Source organism: Akebia trifoliata, chromosome 15, assembly GCF_017979445.1.
Source record: "Akebia trifoliata isolate Shusen 1 chromosome 15, ASM1797944v1, whole genome shotgun sequence".
NCBI lineage: Eukaryota > Viridiplantae > Streptophyta > Magnoliopsida > Ranunculales > Lardizabalaceae > Akebia > Akebia trifoliata.
This window is the reverse complement of record NC_141389.1, coordinates 28,921,379-28,946,681: the sequence shown is the minus strand read 5'-3', so window position 1 is coordinate 28,946,681 and position 25,303 is coordinate 28,921,379. Positions and strand designations below refer to the sequence as shown.

At 35.3% G+C, this 25,303-nt stretch overlaps 4 protein-coding genes across 4 annotated transcripts; 2 read left to right on the top strand and 2 right to left on the bottom strand.

Moving 5' to 3' along the window:
• Positions 1 to 461: 461 nt before the first annotated feature.
• LOC147385117 (potassium transporter) lies at positions 462 to 2,639 on the top strand. Its single transcript, XM_086426375.1, has 3 exons — positions 462 to 816; positions 1,105 to 1,168; positions 2,304 to 2,639. Exons 1-3 carry the CDS (start codon positions 514 to 516, stop codon positions 2,468 to 2,470), a joined length of 534 nt encoding a protein of 177 aa, XP_086282501.1. The 5' UTR covers positions 462 to 513; the 3' UTR covers positions 2,471 to 2,639.
• A 345-nt stretch (positions 2,640 to 2,984) lies between these two features.
• LOC147385116 (protein GRAVITROPIC IN THE LIGHT 1-like) lies at positions 2,985 to 5,343 on the bottom strand. Its single transcript, XM_086426374.1, has one exon. The coding sequence runs from the start codon at positions 4,451 to 4,453 to the stop codon at positions 3,107 to 3,109; it is 1,347 nt and encodes a 448-aa protein (XP_086282500.1). The 5' UTR covers positions 4,454 to 5,343; the 3' UTR covers positions 2,985 to 3,106.
• Positions 5,344 to 12,233: 6,890 nt separating this feature from the next.
• Positions 12,234 to 14,594, top strand: LOC147385115 (EPIDERMAL PATTERNING FACTOR-like protein 6). The gene is made up of 3 exons (XM_086424791.1): positions 12,234 to 12,601; positions 12,763 to 12,812; positions 14,313 to 14,594. Exons 1-3 carry the CDS (start codon positions 12,457 to 12,459, stop codon positions 14,547 to 14,549), a joined length of 432 nt encoding a protein of 143 aa, XP_086280917.1. The 5' UTR covers positions 12,234 to 12,456; the 3' UTR covers positions 14,550 to 14,594.
• Positions 14,595 to 19,420: 4,826 nt separating this feature from the next.
• Positions 19,421 to 21,460, bottom strand: LOC147385114 (adenine/guanine permease AZG1-like). Its single transcript, XM_086426002.1, has one exon. The coding sequence runs from the start codon at positions 21,374 to 21,376 to the stop codon at positions 19,631 to 19,633; it is 1,746 nt and encodes a 581-aa protein (XP_086282128.1). The 5' UTR covers positions 21,377 to 21,460; the 3' UTR covers positions 19,421 to 19,630.
• Positions 21,461 to 25,303: the final 3,843 nt, after the last annotated feature.

The following is a 25,303-nucleotide window of genomic DNA, read 5'->3' as shown; positions in this document are numbered from 1 at the left end:
TTTTGACAAGAGATTAAAAATCACGGATTAAAAACAAAATTAAACAATAGGTTTTAGAAGAAAAATAAGGGCATTTCAGTCATTTAACATAAGTCCCTCGGGTCATGAACATTGGACAAGGGGTATGCCATGATTGTGAAAAACAGTGGGGGAATCTCAAATATTCACCAAAATCTGGTCATAATTTTTTAATTCATCAAACTAAAACCCACCCATGGTCCATTCATTTCTAAAGGCCAAACAAATGGCCACGTCCTTCATCATAAGCCACTAAAATTACTCATTTTGCAATCTATACTCACCCATAGTGCCACGTGGCAATAAACTAGTGATCCAACTAAGCAAAACTAACTCGTTGGATCTTCTTCTCTTCACCTCTATTCTTCTAAGAAGTGGGCCCAACCTTCATGATTTGAACTTAAGAGCCATATCTCTATATAACAGAGGAAGCCTTGCAAATGTATTAGAAGATAATCTTTTCTATTTCTATATTTTTTAATTTAAAAAAAAAAAATGGAGATGAAGGCCCTTCTGTTATCTTCTTCAACAAATTATTGTCCTCCATACTTAGCTGAGATTACCCAAAGCAAAAGTATCCCCAAATATGGGCTTAAGAAAATCTCTAAATTTAGAGGGGTTTGGGCTAAATTAGAGGAGAAAGATGAGAAGGGAGAGGTCCAAAAGAAGAAACAAAACTTGTTTGAAAGTGTAACTGAAGCTCTAGATTTCTCTCAAGTTAGATCTGCTGAGGATGCCTTACTTCTAGATGAAGCTAGACAAGCTACAAAGTCTGGAGGAAGGATGAACAAAGAACAGGTACAAAGTACAAAAGTTAATTAAGGAAGAAAATAGTGGAAATTTCCAAAACAGCTATGTATTTTGCCAAAATTACTGAACCAGTCATTTTTTTTTTTAAATATTTACGTAATGAGTAGTGTACCCCATTTCCTTTTTTTCGAAAACGGTTCATGCCCTTTAGTTGAATATAGATTCACAGTTTTCTTATGTGGTGAAAAGAGGCTGGTTCAGTAATTTTTGCAAAATAGTGTTCCATTTTGGTAAAACACCAGAAATCAAGCTGATTTTAATTGTACTTTCATGCAGTATGGAGCACTTCGACGGAAAATTGGTGGGACTTACAAGGATTTTTTTAAATCTTACATTGAGGGTAAATATTTAACTTTTGTTCAAAGTTCTTTGATAATTTTTGTTATCAGGTTTTTATTTTATTTTATAGAAATTGAGACAATGAGAGCATATTACCAAAGAGGTAGAGAAAGATGTTTAATTACCATGCCAGTAAGGTTTTGATGATATATATTAAAGTTAGAGGAGGGGGCATTCTCTTTTGAGTTAAGAGGGTTAAAAGTGGAAAGAATAGAACTAGAAGTGTAAAAAGTGAAATATAATAAAATAGATGAAAAAGGTAGAAGAGAAAATATAAAAAAAATTAGAGGAGGTGAAAAATAAAAGAAATAAAATGGGTCCATGACACTATAGGTTGATGGAAGGTTTAGTCCACAAAACTGTACATGATGAAATGTTTGTGTCACACAAAATTGTTCCAACTCACTTATGTTTTATTATATAGATTCCTAAATCTTTACATTAACCAATAGTTAATTTTCTTTTGTACCCTATTATACTAAAATATGCAAATGGCCTTATTTCGCCTTGAAATTGTTAAAATACTTATTTTAGTTCCTCTTCACTCAACCGACTCCCCTATTTTTAAGTCGAGAACCATCACATAACACTATTATTTTGTTAAATATTAACAAAACCTTGGGACATTTTTTTTATCTTTTTATTAGAGATATTTACGAAAAAGTGATCAACTTTTGACGAATTTACGATTCTGACTCAATGATCATATTAATCATCAAAACGTGAACGATAACAAATTTGGAGGTTCTTAAAGTGACTATTTCGCAGGTTTAAAGTGACAATTTCACTGGTTCAAAGTGAAATTGTCACTTCAAACCTGCGAAATAGTCACTTCGTTCTGAATTCTTTTTTAACAACAATGTGATTATTCACATTTTGGTAATTAAAATGAAAAGTGGCCAGAATAGTAAATAATTCATTTTCAGCTCATGAAATAGTAATTCACCCTTCTTATTAACAAGTATCCTTGAATTATAGCTAACATATCTTTTGATAAAATCACCCCAATTTTTTTTTTTTTTTTTTATGAAGTTTGATTATGATAAGTTTTCATGATAACAATCACTAAATTATCAACTCTATTTTTGTATTCTAATCTTCTCTTTTTCACTTATTTTTTCTTGTGGGGATATTAGTTGATGGGCAATATGTTGAAGAAGGTTGGGTTGATAAGACATGCAAAGTGTGCAAAAAAGACACTAAAGGGGAGCCAAGGCAAGTAGACAACCTCGGGCGCTATGTTCACGTCGCATGTGCAGAGAAATCCAAATCAGGCAACTTCTTTACCAGACTTTTCTCCTAATGAAGGATTCAATATTTTCTTCTTTTCCTTGTATTTTATACATAATGTATTTGTATACCGATGTTGGGTCTGTACTCTAGTTGACAAACCAAATGGTCACCTAAAGTTAAATTTTGTAATTGTAACATAAGCATTTATGGTAATTTTCGACGCATTTGATCATTTCAAACTGATGACATACTCCTTTTGGGGCAGTATTTCATTCAGATTAACAGGAAATGGTCGAAATGCTCTCATTGCTGACCTCAAGATTTTCTCTCCAACATCCATACCTCGACAACAAGACAAGGTTTTGGGGTAAGTTACCTCAAAATTACCCAAATATGTAAGTTTGCAATCCGTGACAATCATCACTCTCAAATATCAAACACTGAATGATTCATGGTGTTGCAACAGACCATTAAATTTCAAGAACTCCGGAGTTCATCGATTGACAACCACACTTAGCATTATAATTAGAAAGAGAGAGTTATAAGTAACTCTTCTCGTAAAAAAAAAAAAAAAAATTCTAAGCTGTAAGACTAAAAACAACTTAAATTAGTGTTCCATTTACAGTTCTAAATGCAAGCACTGACGCCCATCAGCAACACAAAAAAGATAAACCCTGTAATCGACGACCTTCATCATGTAAAGATTTCACATTGGAGAGAGATAAACCCGAGACCTAATCACAGTCGGTCCAATTCTAAAACCAGGCATCACCATGAATCCAGTTCTGTATCTTCCCTTGGAGTTGGAGTTGGATTTGAGTGTGTCGTCGTCATCGTCATCATCCACCACACACTCCATATAAGCCTCTGAAAACTCACTCCCTCTTTCAACTGCAAAAATCTCAGTTTTGGGTTCAGTCAAGGCAGCCATTGCTTGGAGGACCCAAACACACTTAGACATTTTCACAAACACCTCGTAAAATGGAGTCCTCGGATGTCTGCCGCTCAACACAAATGCCCTTTGATCCAAATTCCCAAAGAACAATGCCTCCATTTTTGCATGGACCACCAACAAGTACTTTGATCGACAGAATTTCGCAAAATCCGAATTTGGGTTTTCAATCAAAGCATCAAACGGATCTCTATACCTCAAGATATCATCCACATTGTGGAATTCGAGGCAAAAATCATGGAACATTCTTCGGGAGATATAGGCTTCAAATGCATACTTCTTATGGGAACGTTTCGAGTAGACAATGGAATGTTCGATTGAGCTGACTGCCTTGTCGAGATCGCATCCTGAAGCTTTCATCAAGCTAATCAAAGGTTTTGCAAAATCATGGATGGATTTTGTTGCAGCTTTGAAGACCTCATAGAATGAACATGGGCTTAAATCCTTACAAACCCAAGCATTTTCTTCCTCCAAAGCTCTCTGTTTGATCTTAGCCTCCAATTCCACGTTCTCCACATCTAATTCTTCTAGTTCCTGCTGTAATAAGAGGATTTCATAATCCTTTGATTGCATTTGAGATTGCAACTTTTCCAATTGACCCGCATGATTTTGAATCCCTTCGCGCAAAAGAGGGCCTGAGAGAGAGGAAACAGATTTCGGTTTGGAGACATGTTTGTAGGACCGCTTGATATCACAGAGGGTTTTGAGCTCAGAGACAACAACGTCATCCGCAGCTTGGATTTTCGCAGGGTTGTAAGGAATGTGAGCTTCTTGGAGCTTAATGTAAGCTAATTTGAGGGCCGATATAGTGTCGAATAGCTCCAAAATCACAGTGACAGCTAAATCTTCATGGGTTTTGGTCAAGGCTTCTTTAACGGGTTGGGGATGAATTCTTTGAACAAAGCATTCGGTTCCTTCGGCGGCATCAATGCTGCTGTTGTCTGTTGAGGAAGCATTCTTAGTGTTAAGGTGGTGATGATGGTGATTGGGATTTTCATTGGAGAAGACCCCAATAGATCTAAACCTGCAAACTTTGGCGAATCTGTGAATGATGTTGGAGATGTTAGTAGAAGGTTTAACAGGTTTAGTTGCAGATTCCATGGCCTGAAAATCTTCAGAGAACACAAGCGGGAATAGAGGGACAAATTGATCTAATGGAGCTCGGCTTCGAAAACCATTAAAAATAAATCAGATTTTAAGTGCAGAAACCTCTGGGTCAGAAAACACTCAACAATCGACAAAAGAGGAAGTTGATGCTTCAGCTCAAAAACCCTATAATCGACCTACACTACACTACATTGTCCATTTTCATTCGAAAACCACCATCGGTTGACTGAAATACTACACAAAACCCTAGATTTTTTGCTACAAAATGAAAATGAATCCAAAAATCAAAACTTTTCTCTTAAAAACCCTAAGAAATAGCCCAATTCCGCAAACATAAAAACAAGATTTTAGAATAGAAAAGTTTCAACTATTAAAATCAATGAAAAAATCACATCTAAAGTACTTAAAACTACATTCTTTTACAGTTCTACTTGAATCAACCGAAACACAGCAGAAGACCTAGATTTCAGATCTGAAACCTCTGTAAATCCTAAAAACTACAACTTTGTTTTAGCTTAAAACGCCAAAACAGTACTGAAACAAGATTTCGTACAGGAAAACCTTCACTGAAGTTCAAACTTCAAATTCGTGGATTGTAGCTCTCTCCCTCCTGTTTCGTTCGATCTGAGAAGAAGAAGTTGGAACCATTTCTGGAAATCGACAATTCGTTCCCATAAAAATCGCAGTTTTTTTGGCTTGGAAAAAATCGCCTAACAGAGCCTCGAATCTCTACCGTGAGAAGAGCCGCAAATTTTGAATTCTTTTCGGTTCAAACTTCTAAACGTCTCGCACGCACACACGCACGCGTGACATTAAAAATAAAAGAAATTTTATTTACCGGACAGATCCAAACTCAAGTGTTATTTACATATTCTCCCCTAAAATTAAAATAATTCTCTCTTATATTTATTTTTTTCCAACTTCGCCAATTTAACTAGCATTCTTCTATTTTCACACTTTCAAATATTACTTTTTTAACATCTAATCTTATTAACATCTAATATTATTAAAAATATACATTTTTAAAGATTAAAAAAAAAAAAAAAGTCTCTCATTTACCGAGATTCACTTGATTGGTAGATAAAACATAAAAAAGATATAGAAAATCGTTCAACACTTAACATTGGCATCTACACATTAAGAGCATGAAAATCATGGTAATTTTTTTTTATCTTTATTATATATATTATGTTAATATGTAGGGATTTTCCTATCTTTTGAGATATGACTAATCATGCAGTCAAATGTCGCAATCTTATATAAATTTCCCAAAATGAGGATAAAATAGGAGACTAAATGTAGGGGTAAAATCCAAACTTACCTTAAATAACTTAGATCGAAGCTTTGAAGATAAGTCTTCCCTCCTCCGTTGAATTAGGGCACCAGTGTGGTACCTGTCAAACACTTTTTGATGCCCATATTAAACAGAATTCTGATTAGATGTAGAGAATAATGATTAGTCCAATAATTCACCTTCCAAAAATCTTTTCCTGACTTCTCTAGAGTTGATAGGCTAATCTTTTTTCTTAGTCACATCACTCAAGGATATTTAAGGTGATCCTCTCCTAAATCTTGTGGTTAGCTAATGAAAATTATCTAAAAATTTTAAAATTATCCACTTAGAAAAGGACATGATTAACACAGTTAATCACTCTTAAATTCTCGAGATACTCTCCCAATTCTAACTCGGAGAAGACGAGAGCTCATCCTAAGAATCTACTCCGCCTTACTCTTTAAAACTCGTGGAAGAGTAGAGTCTTACATTGGCTCGGCTATGTTATGCTGAGTAAAGCTACTTTACTTCTAAATTACTAGATGCTACCCTATCTAGACATGAAATCCTTTTCAAATTTGGACATGCGTAAGATCTAGATTCAATCGGATTTTTGTCCTACACACCATTCAACTTACTTGATTTTACATTTTTATACTACATATATAATGTAAAACTCAAATTGTTAAAGTATTAGTTTCTAGTATATATTTTTATTTGTTTATTATTTTAGAACCTAATTACTTAAAATATAAAATAAAATAAATTTTTTTTTTTTTTTATATTTTAAAAGTGATGAATATTTGATGCTCAACTGAATTTTATCATTATTATTATTATTATTTTGCAATTTATAAGGTTTGCAAATGAGAGAGAATTCTGTCATTTAAAATTAATAATTTTATGTAAGGGGGTATAGGAAATTAATTTGAAAATCTGAGGTTTAGAGGGAGTTGATACAAGTATCGGGGTGAATACGTTAGATAGAATTTCAGTTTGGTGTCTGTCTCGTATAAATAGTCAAAGAAAACGATGTGATACATCGTGTAACACAATAAAATAATGTACCCGATTTCCAAGACTACAGGTTATGTGCTTTTACCTATTATGAACTATTAAGAGAATGTATTCAGTGTGACAATACAATTCATGAGGATCCCTACTGAATTTCATCGAACGGTAGAGGAGATTCAATCAAGTTAAACTTGGATTATTAATCAGAGCTCTGCCCCTGAATGGGTTGGGTTTTGACCAAACCCATCGTGAACTATGCTTGGATAGTGTTACAGGCCCATTTAATTATCGGGCCAAGATTTGGTTTGGAAGAATAGCCTGTTTGTTTGGAAGACTTATCCAGATTCCAGAGAACTTGTGAGCCGGACTCATGGTTTTAAAACTCGTTTTGTTGTCTCGTTTCGTCCATGAACTATACCGAGTCGTCTCAGACAAGTTTTCCGATACGTTGGAGTCGTCTCCTTCAACAATGAGAAAATTGAACTGTAGTTTTAAATCTCGCCCAATATGTTTGACTTGTCTATCCGTCTTATTCGTGGACGATACTGAAACGTTTCAGACGAGTTGTCTCGGTATTGGGCGAGATTTAAAACCATGGTCGGGCCAGACTTTGACATAGCTGATTTTTTATTTGGCCCATCCAAATCTAACCGAACCACTCGGTGCCCAAGGCCCTACGTGGTTGTCACATCCAAATGTTGGCTGGGGTCAGAAACCATGACGTCGAAGCACTCGTAACATCTTATTCCATTGCCGATGATTGGGTCAACTGCAACATTCGACACTATTGGCCTTAAGTTAATTTTCAATATGTATAGGATGCAATTTCCACGATACACAATACACTTAGCATAGGTGGCCTATGGCACGAAATTAAGGTGTCCACCCCATTAGTCATGGGTGTCTTACTCTCCATCGGTCGGGGCCTTCTCCAAGAGCACCATAGAGTACATGGCACCTATATATATATCATGGTTTCAAAACTCGTCCGAGACAGACAGACAAGTCAAATTTTCAAACAAGATATAGAACCCCGCGTTCATTTTTCATTCTTTTGAATGAGACTTCTCTAACATATCGAAAAACTTGTCTGAGACAACTCGGTATCTGCCATGGACGAGATGAGGCATGAAACCAAGTTTTAAAACCATGACATATATATCTCGTTACATCGATAACATCGGTGCACCAATAATAGGCAATGTTTATCCTAACTTCACCTATATGGAGAACCCTATCAAGATATTGTTGCTTCATGCATTGTTCACTTCTAGGTTCAACGTGTTTGTTGATTATGTAATGAGGTATTATAACTAATTTGATGCAACCGTTGATGCACTTCATGCATCTCTGGAGAACGTGAGTGCACCACGGGTGTGTGTAGTGGTGTCTGAGACCCGTTGGCTGTTAGAAAGGATGAAATTATGCAGCTAGGATTTGGATTGTTTCTTTGTACAATTCAAACTTAATTAGACATGTTTGGTCATCCGAAGGTACTTCAAGGAGGCTTTTAATGATAATTTCCTACGAATCCAAGACCAATAAAAACTAAAAAGTGTTAAAACATTCAAGGCTTTTCTATTGATAATTTCCTATTTGCATTTTATTTCATTTCTAACTTCACATTAGAATCACTCATTCATTGGGTTCCTTAATTAAATTAAATTTCCACATTTGGAAAAATGCAAAAAATATTGATAAACAAAGAGAAAATCAGCGGAGAACGTCTGAGTATATTCAACAACGATCAATTATAATCTCAATTAGAAGAAATATGCAATTGTTCTAGTGAATAATTTTACAAACCAATTGTTCCAATAATGAGTCGTGCTGGAGTGATCTCGAGATTGGACCTCATCGCACACATCCTGATGTGAAAGTGAATAAGAATCATAAATATTTTTTCACTTGTAGCTCAAGAAAAAGCATCTATGATTCCCATGCACTTTCACGTTAGGGCGTGCAACGAGAGATCCAATCTTGAGGTCATTTTAGCATTATTTTACAATAATATCATCCAATCAGGTCAAATGGCTCTAGAGTACTAATTCGTGATGGACCCACTTTGAAATGAGAGTCCATCGTCTTCATTAGGCATCGATATGTGCGTTGACATGGATGGATGGTTCCTTCTTCATCAAATGGTGGGTCTTATGAATGTGATACCTACCAGCTACTGCAGGATTCCCTGACCCTATAAAGCTCACTTTAAAGGGAAACATTTGTCACAGACCACTCATCACTTTAGCTTATGTAGAGTAAAAAATTTGCAATCTATCTCGGGATTTGCAACAGGGTTTACTTTTGAACCTCAATTGGATTTCTCAGAATCTCTAAGGGTGTATCGTAAAATAAATAAATAAATAAACATTTTGACGATCAAATTAATATAATTCAGACTCATTGGTGGTTTCTAACTGCTAGATAAGAGCATTTATTCATGAATAATGATTTTCTAACGGCTACCTCTAACATACTTCCCCCCCTACGCCCTCATCACAGAATCGTATGATTTTGCATATCTCAAGAAAATGATCTACGATTCTGTGATGGGGGTGAATGTTAAAGGGGGCCGTCAGATTATCACGACTCTTTATTCATTATGGGCATAACAGTAACCTAATAGAATGTGTTGATTTAAGATCATGATTATAGTACCTAAAAAAAATATTGTACAATTTGATGTCGTGTGAGGTAATTTAGGAGAAAATTTTGATGATAACTTATTTCCCTTTGGAGAAACTATTATAAACAACAGCTCTCAACTCGTAAATATATTCAATCTAATGATCTCAAAAAAAAAAATTTATTATTTATAGCCAATGTTAAGATAATCAAATTATGTGATCAAATCATATACTTTTGGGAGAGATCATGACAAATTGATCAAACAATTCACCATGTACCCTTTCATTGGCATACCAACAAAACAATAACTGTGTAGACATGGCCATGATGAAATAAAATGAACTTGAACTACTTGTAAAGCTGGTTGTACTTTAGTACTATTGATGAACCAACACTTTTTAAACTAAATATGAATAAAGAGATGGTGTAGAAGATAAAAGGTGAAGCATCCCTTTCTAAAAAACACTCATCACATTCTCACTATCCGCTCATGTGAATTATGTGCTTAAGGTCAGACGGATTTATATAAATTATATGTTTCTGCAACTGATAACAGAGGTAGAAAACAAAATCCTTCGTTATTGCCCTCACAAATATTTTTAAGGATCTTGGTTACCCTATTTAGACAAATCTTAGCTCTGCCCCTATTTAATTTAAAAGGCAATCTTTCGACAACATAAAGAGAGCTCAAATATTTGAGATAAGGCTTTGATGATGATGATCGGATCAAAATTTGTCAGCTTCATCAGCCAAAATGTAGTATGGTTTAATTTTATTAGATTTATTTTTCGTTTACCAAATAATTTTAAAAATATATTTAATTAGTTGAATTGCAAAACAATTATACATTCAATTATATCCAAATATTATTCTCATTTTTCTGCCAAAATTGAGTATACTTTATATTTTTCAAGTCGAATAGTTCCATGGGTTGGATCCAACAACTTGAAGATGACTGGTTTTTGTGAATTAAAATCAAAGGATTTTGGTGAGAGGTAGTAGATGAGTGCATTTGAGTCTTTTTCCATTAGTTTATTAAGAAGACTGAGGTCAAGAGGGCATGTCTAAATCTTAATGATGTTGGAGGCTTGTGTCCGACACCAATCCACATTGGAATAATATATTTTGTAATTTGGATTCAATGCTTGTGGTCTTGTCATTCAAGTGAACATAATTTTGTGTAGGGAGACTGCAATGGATCAGTCGAAAAAGACACTTTGTTGAGTATTTTCTCAACACTGGGGAGGAATATGTAAATAATACTTTTAATTCAGGACTTCCTTGTAAAAGACACTTTTCTGGTTTTTCCATAAAACCTCGAGGAAATATACGATTCATCGTACGTAAATCCGGCAAAAACTAATAAGAGTAAGTTATATAAAAAAAAAAAAGTATTTTGCAAGAATTATTGAACCAACCCATTTTTATTTTTATTTTCAAAATTCAACACCGTGTATTCTCCATTTCGTAAGGTTCGGGTTTAGGTGACTTACGAAAAAACACATGATCCCAACTTTATAATTATGAAATCTAACGATCATGATCTACCTTTGGAATAAATATGTCTAAGATATGTATTAAGGATAATGCTAAAGTAACATTTAAATATACATCGATTGTACATTCTGATGTGATGGTGCATACATAACCACAGATGCTTTTCATCGAGATATGAGTGAAAAGCATCTATGGTTATGTGTGCACCACCACATTAGAATACCAGAATCGATGTACATTTCAATGTTACTCTAGCATGATTCTTTTTTAATTCAGAATAAATCAAATCTCTTCAAGTAAAATTCGAACCTACAACCAATCAATTAACGATACATGTAATACGAACATGACTAGTCATAATCTTCCATTTTCCTCCTATGTCAACTTAAAATTTGCAGTAAAAATCATGTTATTAAGAAATGGGGACAATCGAGGAAAAAAATTAACATCCCACTTCATATTTCTCTCTCATTTCTTTTCAATCCTTACCATTTTGTATCGTACCTCATTTCTTCTAATTCTTCATCATCGACACAATAATGATCAAACATCATAAATTTTATTTAGGTGGGAAATCGAATCGTCTCATTCAATCTCTCAGTATGTATATGTTCATGTACAAATGATAATTGACATGTATGCTCACTTGCAAACATTAAGTAAGCAACAAATTATCGTTTTTTAGTATACATGACTCATTATTCAAAATAGTAAAATAAATTTTTTTTCAGTCGACGTTCTTTTTTTCAAACACCCCATACGCTCTCATCCCAGAATCGTAGATCTTTTGCTTCGGGATACATCAGAAAAAGATTTATAATTCTGTAACTGCCATGTCAGGGAGCGTCTAAAGAACCAAAAGGAAAAAAAAAACAAAAAAAAAAGAACAAAACGTCATATTAACATTAGTCTATTTTTTTCAAAAAAAAAAAAAAAAATAATAATAATAATCTTTCTCATATAATTTCATAAACAAATCCATGGTAGAAATTTTTGGCAAAAGAAATCAAGCGTGCTCATACCACAGCTCATGTGTACCATAAAAATAGTGATTAAATTGACAAACAAATAAACCAAATGGTCTCGTGTCATGGCAATGGAAAGTAGAACTTTATTTACTTTTTTACTTCACTAACCGAAAATAACTACCACTTTAACTCCCAAAAAAAAAATAAAAAATAAAAAAAAATAACTGTCTTTCTCTATTTTCTTAGTGGGCAGTAGTACTATACTATAATTCGCAAATGTTTTTTTTTTCTCAAGAAAATATAAGGGTAAAATTGTAATTTTAGTAAAACTGAAAACAGAGCTTAAACAAGAAAATAAACCACGTATACGGTATCCTTATTTTCTTGACTGATGCAGAAAGATTTAGAATTTAGAGCAGAACACGAGCGTCTCCTCTTACTTCTCTCCTGAGAGAAAGAGAGAGGGATGAGGAAGAAACAAAATGGGAATTATCAGAGAAGGGATTCTTCTATAGGGTTTGAATCGTAGATCTTTAGAGTTTAAGAGTGAGAGACAGAGAGAGAGAGAGAGAGATCTAAAGTGGGTTTTGTTTGTGTTCCAGTTTTCTCTGGTGTTCATGGAGTGGAAGAGAAACAGAGAGAGGTTCATGTCAAGAACTCATCTTTTCTACTTGGTTTCAATCTATTTCTTCTTCTTCTTCTCTGTTTGTGCTCTGTTAATCATCACTATCAGTACCATAAGGAACAGAACTGTTCATCTCGGTGAGAAAAATATGATTTTTCTTAGATACCCATATCTTGTTTTAGCTAATTTTAGCTGATTTTGAGAAATTTGAAAATACCCATTTCGATTTTCAGTTAAATTTAGCTGTTTTTATGTTAAATTTTCCTCTAATTTTGTCTCTTATTTCTCTCTGTTACAGATATCAGAAGTACTTTATCGAGTAGAAAAGCCGATGGTTACTTTCAACAGGTTGGTTTTACAATTCGGTCTTCTAAAATGCGCCATTTTTCTCTGGTTTACGTTTGCGAGTCCATGTTAAAATGCGCCGACAGCGATCAAGACAAACTAGGGTTTCTAAGCCGTTGGATTCATAAATAAAAGGATCATTAGTTGCAATCTGATCCAACGGCTCTAAGGAACTGTTCAGGGGTTTGTGTTTGGCGCTACTGGTGCACAGTAGTGTGGGGCTGTGCGAGTTTGTCTTTCAAATATAATACAAATGGAGCCACCATTTAAACTGATAGATGATTTATGGCCGTTGGATTTGAAACATTATTGATTTTATTGAAATCAAGTGGTTATAAATCATCAATCATCTCTCTTTTGCTTGTAGTACCAGTGCACGTTAGCGCGTTATATAAATTCTCTCTTTTTCGATTTTCGAAAGAGGAAGCTCGTTAACGTACGCCGGTAGCGTCAGCGCTTAAACCGGTGCCATGTTTCCTAAGCTGCCTCGTGAGGCGTGAACTTGTTCTTACTCTTGTTTTTCAATCATGAGCGATGATCAAGTGTTTGCGAGCGAGTTGGATCTCCATAGGTTCGCTCTTTCCTAGCCATTGATTTCAGAATTTTTTCTATGATCACTTGATGTAGAAGATTCTTGAAATCTAATGGCTGTAAATCATCAAAAGGGTGATTTTTGGTATGTAGGTTCTCCAAAAAAAAAAAAATGGCTGAGGGCTTGAAAGAGTGCCTCGTGGTGTAAGATGGATACCTAGAGTTGGATAGCTAACTATCTCCATGAAGTACAAGCCCTTGACTTTTAGCTTGGGTTGTTCTTATTCACTATTGCCCTTGAGTGTGGATCCTATACTTCAGGAGTTTATTAACTTAACCAGCTTTTCATCTTTTAGCCACGTGGCACACTTGGTGCTCTAACAACTGTATGTCAGTAAAAAGATATAGTGTTCTATGCATTTGCCACGTGGATCTAGTACAGGCCCAGTGAAAAGGTCTGGTGAAGCTCAAGGAAAAAAATGGGTATAAAGGTAAATTACTCGAACAATAGTACAATGGGCTATTTTGGTGACAAATATTTCAACTTGGACAGTAATTTTAGAATCAGACCTATTTTTTTTTTTTTTTTGGGTACATTTGTCTTTCAATATTTAGAAAATATAAGGTTATATATATAGTATTATATTAAACACTGATGATTTTCTGACTCGAAATTTTCTCTCAATCTGTATCCGGCTGATGTGGCAAGGACACAGAATCGTTGATCGTTTTCCTTCTGTATCTCAAAGAAAAAGATCTATGGTTCTGTGCCCTAGCCACGTCAATCATGTACACACCGTGTGAAAAAAAATTTAGTCAGAAAATTGACTCTATTAAAAGAACATGAGCATTGTTGATCAAATATCAAATTAAATAAATTTTTATTACAAAAATAATCCAACTATAATAATATAAAATCAAATACTTGTTAATCACCACATACAACACTAATAATTAAGAAAACTTGAATAGGAACTTACGAGGATTATAGAGAAAAGAGAAGATGAAGGAGAGTTTTACACATTGAGCTTGAGAAGAAGGTATTTGAGCTTCCCTGGTTCTTCTCCTCCTCGATGTAAATCCAAGTGCGGCAAATGTACACCATGCAAGGCGGTTCGTGTGTCCGTCCCTCCTGGGACCCCTGTAACAATGGAGTACTATCCCGAAGCTTGGAGGTGCAAATGTGGCAAATATTTGTACATACCATAGTACTAAATTTTGGTGAATTTCGGTTTATAATATAAATTTTCGACTTGCCCGTGTTGTAATATGGGAGAAATTACTTCCTACCTAGACCATATGTGAATTAAAATGGGATCCCTTGTGTGATTCACCCCATTTAGAGGGGTCGAAGCGTGTCAGGTTGTTCTGTTTCCGATGAATTCGAGTTTTTTGGGTCTCATTTATTGGCCGAAGTTATTTAGAATTTAATGGATATGTAAGAGAAATATCATTTACAAGGGTTTGATTATCTTCTCTTCTTTATTTTTTTTACTCTCATTTTTTTTTTTTTTGACCTTTTTGTAATTTATGTTAATTGATTGTAATGGCCCATTAACTTTATAAAAAAATAAAGACTCGGGCCACAATCGCGTGCACATGGAGTAGATCTAGGCTCATAATTCTCAAGCAACTAAGTTTTGGATGAGCCCTAATCTGGCCTTAAAGAAGTGGGTTCTACCTGGACCAGCCCTATGCCCTTATTGGGCCTAGATCTACTAAGCCCTAGCCTTGCCCTAATGGGCTTAGGCTTTCTCGGGTCAGATTTCGGCCAAGAAAATTATTAAAATTCAATATTTTGAATGAAAAATGTATTTTTCGATTTTTTTTTTTTTTTTGTGTGTTTGAAGATTATCTAATTGAATTTTAAATTAATGTCTTAATAAAATATTTGTTATTTCTAGTGAACTCTCCTTTCCTTTTCTTGACATAGAGAGAGTGAAAGGGATATTTCATTGAATAACGATTTCTCACGCCCCCCCCCCTCTGAATTACGCCCTCATCACAAAATCGTAAATCATTTGCTTCGGGATACATAGAACCATAAATCTTTTTCTCATGTATCCCGAGGAAAATGGTCTACGGTTCTGTAATAGTGGTGTAAGGGGTGTTGGATTATCACGACGCTATTTCATTTTGATGAATAGTCTTTCTCAACATTTTTTCTTGGGCCTCTTAATTAGTTTGGTCCTACATGGACTGTCGCATTGGTCCAATGACAACTCAGCCGCTTGTTTGTTGTCTAAATTAGCCTTGAAATAAAAATTCTCTAAAAAAAGTATGTTTGACGTTGGATCTTGAGTTTAATAATAAAAATTCATTGAACTCCTAGATTTAAAATTTAAATCAATCATGAAAAAAGAGACGTGCTGGAGTGATCTCAGAGGGGGACACTTTGACGTAGTGGCGCGCACATGTCCGTAGATGCGCTTTACTCTTATCAAGGAGAAACACATCTTCAAGATGCGCGTCACCAAGTCTAGATGTCCCCCATTGAAGTCACTCTAGCATTAATCATGAAAAAAAAATCTTTTTTTTTTCAATTCTGTTTTTTTTTTAGAGTTCGTAAAATTTTATGCTCTATATACATGTGGTACTCGATGGTGCATTTGGGTGCCATGTGATCCCTTGAGATGGATAGTCATTCAGTCCATATAACCCCTTTTCTCTCTCTCTCTCTCCTCTCTCTCTCTCTCTCTCTCTCTCTCTCTCTATCTCTATCTATATATATATATATATATATATATATATATATAGGGTAGCGATCAATGGCCAACAGTTTGGCAAACATTTTGGCAAACACATTTTTCAAAACATGGGTTAGAGGTCTTGGAATGGGCTGATTTTTGGTGAGGATGATCTCTATGGTGAGGAGATCATCATCACCAAAAATCAGCCCATTCCAAAACTTCTAACCTCATCAAAAATGGTTTACAAAAAATGGACGGTTCACGATTTTTCAACTTGTAAAATGGGGCTAGAAGTTTTGGAATGAGCTGATTTTTGGTGAGGATGATCTCCTCACCGTAGACATCATCCTCACCAAAAATCAGCCCATTCCAAGACCTCTAACCCATGTTTTGAAAAAGTGTTTGCCAAAATGTTTGCCAAACTGTTGGCCACGGATAGGGACCCATATATATATATATATATTATATATACACACACACACGGTCAGGTATGACAATCAACGTTAGGGAGCCAACACGTTTGTCCTATATGGCTTAAAAGTTTTGGATTAGACTGATTTTTTGTGAGGATGATCTTTTTGGTATTTTTAACCCCATTAAAAATGATTTAGAGATTGTGGACAGTCGGTTTTTATCGAAAATTGTAAACCATTAGGACAACGTTGGCTCCCTAATACTTATCGTTTTGGCTCATTAAAGTAATTTATTTGTGTCTGTTGGAGGCATTACGCTTGAAGTTGGGAAGAAAAGCAATTTAATTGCGTTCGTAGGAGGCATTTTATTTGGAGTAAGCCTAGTCTAGCTTGACTAACTTAGTAAGGAAAAAAGTCTTATTAAGACTCATGCACCGTCAAAACAAAACCTTGAGATTTCCATCAAGTCAAAAAGAAAAGGCACGACAAAAAATACTATTGATCTCCCCGTTTTGCTATTATTGTTGGATTAAATTAATCTACGACGGACAAAAATCATTTACTCTTCAATATCTCTCAATTAATACTTATTTAGAGTTTAGACTACTAATGTTCTTATAAATAAATTTATAAACGAAACAAATCTACTAGCCAATACTTGAAGGAGACCCGATTCTCATTAGATCCCTAAAATGACTATCTAGAACTCTTATTAGATCCCTTAACATGACTAGTGATGAGGATAAAAATACCCAACCAATAGGGTATCACCATGTGTAAGTCTTCATAATGAGTAATAAGTGTCTACTTTAGTCAATTCAAGTCATCGAGAGATCAGGGATCAGATGCCTAATTGAAACAATTACGCAAGAAATACTCAAACAGAAAGAATGGTTTTCCAAAAAATCAGGTCACAATCAAGGATGAGGAAGTTAGACCCTAACGAGAAAATTTTATAAATAAAGGTCCAATGAAGGTACGAGAATTAACCCTAGCAAAGAACCCCGAGGAGTTAGCTCAATGGCATATTTGAATCGATAAGCAATGAAAGTTTGTAGGTTGTGAGTTTGATACCCAATATAAGCATTAATTCCTCGGGACTACCCGTATGGGTGCACCCTCACTTACCTGGTGCATGTGATGTGTAGGCATTGTGTGTGTCCTGGGACTAGTCCTTGGACAAGATCATGGTCTATGGATTGGGCAAATCCATATACAGGACCCGTCCACTGTTTATAGGGATACCTAGTTATCAAAAAATCTTTGACTAAGAGACTATTGTTTTTATTTATTTGTAACTTGATCGTCGGAGATATTTTGTAGGTTCACTGGAGATTGGAAAATAGTTTATTTGATTCCAGGGTGTCCCAGCAAAGCTCTGGAACCATCGAGTAGAGTGAAATTTGGGCTCTACTAGTATAAGATTGCAACCAAAAATGATTTGGTCCGACCGAAGGTTGACTAATTGATTTCAAATACAACAGGTGATTGGATAACTGCTACTACCCATAGATTGTTGTCATCACTATTTTGGCATTAAAATTAAAATGAGGACCCCACTTTATCTGAGTCAAACCCTCTTAAATATAAGTTTTAAATTGATTCAAAATTGAAAATTTGAGCACCTCGAAATGTATGCCATGTGTGATCAATTTGCATCCTCATCTTCTTCTCCAAAGCCTATGGATTATATTTTATGTGGGTTATAAGGATACAGCTGTTGTTGGGCGTGGACCCTAAGCAACCTAATCCATGTGCAGGTTTAACAACGCCAAAAAAAAAAATGTAGGGTCCATAAGTAATATCTCCATGGGCCATATGGGCTGGAGTGCACTGGTCCACCCAATCCAGGGTACGAGAAAGGCCCACTTCTTCTATTATTAATGCTCTTCCCCCCCCCCCCCCCCCCAGTTAGTGCCTAATCTTGCCTTGGGATTCACATCCAAATTTTAAATAGAAAGAGAGAAAGAAATATTTTCCTTACTAACTTAGTAAAGATTTAAGCCTTACTAAGGATCATTTTACTCAGATGGATTACCACATTGGCAATCCAGCATCACAACTCTCTAAATTTCATCTAAAACCTTGGATTAAGAAGAAGAAGAAAAAAAGTCAAAAAATAACATTTTTGAATCCATGATTTTAAAAAGAATAATGATTTTTTGACTCCCCCATGTGGCATACTCAAACTACTCTCCTGACGTGGCATGTATTAAAACCATAGATTTTATGCATCAGGATACACATCTACACATCCCTATAAAATCTAAGTAGATGTGTATCCCAAGGCATAAAATCTATGGTTTTAGTACATGCCATGTCAGGAGAGTATTTTGAGTATGCCACGTGGGGGAGTCCAATTATCATGACTCTTTTGAAAATGGACGTCTACCAAACTTCTTACTCCAAAATTTAAACTTAAAATTCAATGTTGCAACACAACTTTTTTTTAAGTTTATAAAATTTTATCCTCTACAGTCCTGAAGCATCAGATCATGTTTTTTGATATCACAAAGTGTGCCCAAAACCTTTAAACTTAAAATTCAATGTTGCAACACAACTTTTTTTTAAGATTATTTTTTTTTAAATTTCATAAAATTTTATCCTCTACAGTCCTGAAGCATCAGATCATGTTTTTTGATATCACAAGGTGTGCCCAAAACCCTTAGTAAGAGTGAAATTCTTACTAATTTAGTGAGGTTAGTTGGACTAGTGTTGTGGGTATTATTGAGATGCTCTAAGAGGTCTGGATACTTAGTTCATAAAATAAAAATAAAGAGATGTGATAATATAACACTCCTCTCTGACATATGAACCCATACACCCCCATCATAGAATCGTAGATCGTTTGCCTTTGGATACACAAGAAAAAGATTTAAGATTATATATATCCCAAGACAAATGATCTACGATTCCGTGATGGGGCGTCATAAAATCATTACACAAAAGTAAAATAAAAAAAGTTCCACATGTAATATAAGTTGGAAAGAAAAAAAATTATATTATTTCAACAAAAATTATTTAAAATACAATGTACAATGAGAAATCCAAAAAAGAAAAAAATATATATATATTTGAACACAAACGTGTTTTCTAGGTAGTTTGATATGTTCAACGCATGTGCAACATTGAATTCTAGATCAGAAAAAGACAAATGTAGAGAACTAAAAACTAATCCAACATCCACCTAGACTTCAAGTTCCTTTACTACCCCATTAGAATTATCATTATTTACGTTTGCCCCTTCAACTACCGTGGTAATACCATTCCTCCCCTTAAGAATCCCAAATTTCACCAAAAACCCCATTCCCCAATCCCAAAGATTCAAAACTATAAAAGTCCCAATCCCACCAATCAACCCATACGCAATAGAGTACGTCAAAGGCATCAAAATCAAAGTCATAAACGCTGGTATCGCTTGCTTCATATCATTCCAATCAATCTCCACCACAGATCTCATCATCAAAACCCCAACCAAGATCAACGGTGGGCCCACTGCCCAAGGTGGTATCGAAGCAAGTAACGGCGTAAAAAAGAACGCTAAAGAGAAATACCCTGCCACCGTTAATGCCGTTAAACCCGTCCTTCCTCCTTCTCTAATCCCAGTAGACGACTCTATAAACGTCGTTACTGGTGATGTACCCAACAATGACCCCACCACAATCGATGCCGCATCAGACATAAACGCAAAATATTGACCCTCGAAATCACCGTTCGCATCAGCAAATCCTGCGAAGCGAGCCATCGAATACAAAGTACCGGTCGTATCCAGTATATCTACGTATAAAAACGTAATTAAAGCTTCCCAAAAATACCCTTTATTTATACCCTTAAAGCTTAAAGCCCCAGCTGTACTCTCTATCTTAGGTAGATCCACGACTTTCTTGAAGTACTCATACGATGCGTTACCCGGTACGGTATCTGGAAAAACTGTTACACTCGTGTGTCTGATCCAAGAAATGAACGTTACGAATAGTATACCGTATATCATCCCTCCTTTAATATCTTTTACTAGACAATAAGCAATAATTACGAAACCAACGACACCAAGCCAAAAAGTCGGACTTTCCATACGATTGTGTAAACACATAATATCGCCCGATACGGTACCACCTGGTAACAGACTAACGGTACCGTTAGCAGCTGTTATAACTGGTGCAAGTGCGGCACGTGAGGAACTTGGACACGCGCCGAGAGTCACGAGTGTGGCTGAGCTGTAGCCGATGAGTCCGATTCCTTGATTGCTTTGTAGACCAATAAAGGCAAGAAAGAGACCGATTCCGGCGGAAGAGGAGATTCGGACGGGTTTTGGAACGAGTTTGGCGAGTTTGGCTCGTACCCCAACAGCCGAAATCAGGAGAAAGATTAAACCTTCGATGAAAACGGCGCCTAACGCCGTCTTATAAGGTATGGTACCAGAGCCGTGAAATCCAACGACCGTGTAAGCGAAATAAGCGTTGGTGCCCATACCAGGTGCTAACGCTAACGGCAAGTTAGCTAGGATTCCCATAATGAAACAACCTATAAGAGAAGAAGCAATAGTGGCAACGATGAGATCTTTGCGAGTTTTATCAAGGCAAGCTGTGTAACCCGGGTTGACTGGGTTAAACTTGCACGAATCGTCGGGTTGAACGAGTTGAAGGGGGATTCCATTTGGAGAGATACCAGAGCAGTTAGAAGCGGATATTCCGGGGACGTTACATAGTGCGATGCAGTCCGATACGGAACAAGTCCCACCAGAATCGGTTAAGATACTAGCGTTGACGGCTAGGATGTAAGCCATGGTGAGGAACGTAGCGGTACCAGCACGAAGCTCTGTTGTAAAAGTTGAGTTTCGTTCAGCGAGTTTGAATCTTTTACCGATTCGGCTGTTGGCTACTGACGAGTTGAGACGAGTCGTAAGAGAAGGTTTTGGGAGGATTTGAGCCTCCATCGTGAGAGAAAGATTTTGTTTGTTTTTTTTCTGCAATTTTTTTGGAGATTTAAAGAGAGAAAGAGAGAGAGAGAGATAGAGAGAGAGTTGTCTCTGCGGACTTCGGAGTTTTATTGGCGTAATAGAGATTGCGTTCTCATTAGGAACTGTGTTTCCATTTGGCGTCCGAGATTCCGAATTAGGATCTTCGGAATTTATCTAGTGCATCGCAGGCTACCAGTTTAACATAGGCACTTATGATTAAATCCTTCTTTTTTTTATTTTAATATTCTTTTTTAAATTACTTTTAACTTTTTATATTGATCGAATTGTTGGTGGCATGTGGAAACGCTGACTCACGTTCATTACAAATATTAATATTTATATGAGATTAATTTTTTTTATAATTATTTTAAAAATATTAAATATATACTACATTATTATGTTATAGATTAAAAAAATGATAATTTTGAATTTTGCATTAAACCCTTCTCATTATATTATTGAAGATTGAAAAGGTAATTTTGTATTCAACTTAATAAGATTTGGAGTTGGAGTTTGATATGAGATCTTTACATAGCTCCTCACACAAAAAAAATTATGGGATTAGGGCATAAACTTACATGGTAAAAATAGGCATAAATGTGTTGTTTCTTAAATGTTTGAGTTTCTTAAAGGGCAGGCCAAACCCGATTCTGATGGGTTCAACCTGACCTTAGGTCAGATTTTGGCACAATTAGCTAGGGTTCGGGCTCACGTTTGAACAAAAAAAATTTGATCGAAACAAATAGGGTTGGGTTTGAGCATATGAATCACTCGAGCTTTGCCTAATTTTTCTGAATTTGAATGTAATATGGTTATAATTTAAACATATTTTTAAATGTCTTTATTTCTTTCACATTCACAATTCACATTCCACATTTCAAACTTTAGTTAATCATCATCATCTTTTTTAGGGCAAATAATTGTAACTTTTATATACAAAAATTTACATGTCACTTGTTTTTATATAATACATTATTATTACTAAATTATCTAGTACCAATGAGGAATGAGCCAACACGACCAACCCTACCTGGGAAGGGCCTAGGTTGTGCATTTTATGCCCAAGGTCAGGTTGGGAGCAGGCAAAGGTTGGTGTTTGTCAAGTGTGGGTTGGTCACGGGTTGATCCCCAACATGCATGAACTACATCCCTAGAGTTTCTCCATCCTAAAATTTTGTTATGACTTACTCATTGTTATCCAATTTCTCAAATTACTTTAATCAGACATCTTTAATTCTATTCTAACACCCTAATCAATTAGTAATTAAAGATGGAGCTTCGGTCAAATAAGATGGCTTACTTTCACATTCATTTTCTCCCATTTTATAAATATTGGAGTTGGCAAGTTTCTATAATGTCAATATTCTACAGTTGTAGCGCCAAATTGTACCTTTTTTACCACGTCATGAGATAAATTATGGTGGTTGTAGATGCAAAAACTTGTACTACCTCGAGATTCCTATTGAATAATCGATTTCCTCCATCGGTGCCTGCAACAACAACTCTTCGACGTCCAAGTTAGGACCTTAGTGCAAAAATAGTATAAAGTTTAAAGAAAAGAAAATTGCATATCTTTTAGTGTTCATTACCTCTGTATTTATAGAATTGTAACCCTAAGATCCCCATGATTTCTTTCTAAACTCCCCCTCTTAACTGTTTTAGTAGTTCCATCTTATTCGTAATGTATTCGCCCATCATTTTGTGTTAGTTCATCATTTCCAATCAAGAATCTCCTTTTATCGTCGCGAGTGTGATTAAATCCTTGATTTTTGGGGATTTGATTGACCGAATTTCACCTATGTGTTCCAACCTATCTTACTTCGAGTTCCAAAGTCAATTACCCCCATGCATCCGAGCTTCCCTATCATCTGACTTCCTATCTTCTGACCTTACTAAGATATGAGATTTGATAGATTGGATCCTTCTCGTGTTCGTCATCTTTGATGCCTTTCCTACATGGTCGAAACTTAGGTGTCGAAGTTCGGAATTCTCCTTTTGTGATCCCAACGAGCCACATGTCATTCTCTGATGTCATACACAAAATATCCTCCACAATTGTTATCTCCTTTTTAACCACATCTAAGAAAATGTTCTAACTATTAAGTGCTTGAGGTACCTTAGGTTATTCTGATTCCTAACAATTAGAATGTCTATTTTTTAAAAATTGAGCATTGCCAGAATTTTAATATGCATGTTCATGGGATTTGAAGAAGAGGAGTTCTCTAATCTAAAGTAGGCAAACTCGAGAATTCTCATTCATTCTTAATAAGAGTTTTCTATAGTAACACCTTGTTCTAATTTCCAAGAATTCTAGTAAGAGACGTGATAATCTAACATTATTTTTTTGAACGCCCCCATCACAGAACCATAGATCCTTTGCTTTAGGATAAAAAGAAAGAGATCTGAAGCTCTGTAACTACCAGGTAAGGAGCATATGGGAGGCGTTTGAAAATAGAGCGTCAGATTATCATTAATCTTCTAGTAAGGATGCTTGTGTATATTAGGATTACATATGCTTTTCCTACCCTTAAAAAAAATGTTAAATTATACTAAGAATATTCACATTTTCTTGTGAAAATCACTTCTTATATTTGTTAAATTTTAATTTTTTTAAAAATCACTTTTTTCATCATATGGGTTAGCTTTTCATCAATGCCTAAAGCGACAGATCATTCTACTATAAAAAAGGAAAATTGATGGGCCCACTCGTCCACTCCGTTTAATGACCCACTCAATAACATTGGTAGGCCCGCGATTGATCCAATCACTGCTCATGGAGAATTTATTACATACGGCTCCTTATCATTCTAAATTTCAAATCATAACTAATTATTTATAGTTAGAAATCAAAGTCCGTTAGTTTTGAATTTGGACTAATATGTAACTGTCGCTTAGCTGTAATTTCTATAATTTCTATAATTTAATAAGTGCCATTTTGGCATAAAAAACAAAGGCTATTAAAATAAAAAAAATTAAAAAAAAAATACAAGATAAAATTACAAAAATAGCCATCACCTTCATGAATCATGCTGGTGTTTACCGTTGCATCATAAAAGTTTTAGTGGGCTATTATGGCTTGCAAATATTTATCAAGATTAGACCTCTCTAACCCCATTTTTCAACACTAGTTAGCAAGGATTTATATTTGAAAGACACAATTTGTGTATATTTGCATAATTTTACGGCAAAACACTTTTTTGAACAAACACCCTACACGAACAATTTTTTCATGAGAGTGGGGAAATCTTAATATTAATTTTTCGCAATTACTTTCTCCTAAAAACTAACAAGCATTAGGCACAGTGACCAGGACATCCCTTGAAAAAGGGAGAGATCTTGAGTTTAATCCCCCAGGTTGGCCATAGAGAGGGAATTTTCCTGTCTTGCCTGATATATGTGGTTGGTGGAGTATTGCATGTACATGAGGGATTTAGGCGAGATATAGTGCTCTAAGAGGCTTGTAGCCTCGTCCTTGCTAATTGAGCCTACAGGTCCAGACACCCCCCCATCATAACTAAAAAAAATTACTGAAATATTTTTTGAGCAAATAGATTTTTTGAAGAAAATATTTTCCCTATAGGCATAATTGATTGCAGGAGCAAGATTTGTTCAGTTCATCTCAAATTTTTTGAATTATGATGACTTTTATTTATTAATTTAGGATAATAGTCTTAGCAAAATATGCCTCAATCATAAGGGATTTTCCAAATCTCAACTTTAGTGCCAACTTGCTTACATAAGATTGAAAAAAAGTTAGATATAATCATATATCTCTCTGATTGGTGACCTTATTAGGTTTAGTTGGGCCCACATGGTTATGTGAGGACATAGGATGGTCCCTTAAATAGTGATAGATATGTCTACTTTATACTATATGAGTTAGAAAGTGGGACAAATCTTTTC

Bases quoted from the DNA above. Each gene is read 5' to 3' on its own strand.
- LOC147385116 (XM_086426374.1), bottom strand. From the start codon at position 4,453: ATGGAATCTGCAACTAAACCTGTTAAACCTTCTACTAACATCTCCAAC.
- LOC147385117 (XM_086426375.1), top strand. From the start codon at position 514: ATGGAGATGAAGGCCCTTCTGTTATCTTCTTCAACAAATTATTGTCCT. The intron at 817-1,104 runs GTACAAAGTACA...ACTTTCATGCAG, and splicing joins GAAGGATGAACAAAGAACAG to TATGGAGCACTTCGACGGAA. The intron at 1,169-2,303 runs GTAAATATTTAA...TGGGGATATTAG, and splicing joins TTTTAAATCTTACATTGAGG to TTGATGGGCAATATGTTGAA.
- LOC147385115 (XM_086424791.1), top strand. From the start codon at position 12,457: ATGGAGTGGAAGAGAAACAGAGAGAGGTTCATGTCAAGAACTCATCTT. The intron at 12,602-12,762 runs GTGAGAAAAATA...TCTCTGTTACAG, and splicing joins GAACAGAACTGTTCATCTCG to ATATCAGAAGTACTTTATCG. The intron at 12,813-14,312 runs GTTGGTTTTACA...AAACTTGAATAG, and splicing joins CCGATGGTTACTTTCAACAG to GAACTTACGAGGATTATAGA.
- LOC147385114 (XM_086426002.1), bottom strand. From the start codon at position 21,376: ATGGAGGCTCAAATCCTCCCAAAACCTTCTCTTACGACTCGTCTCAAC.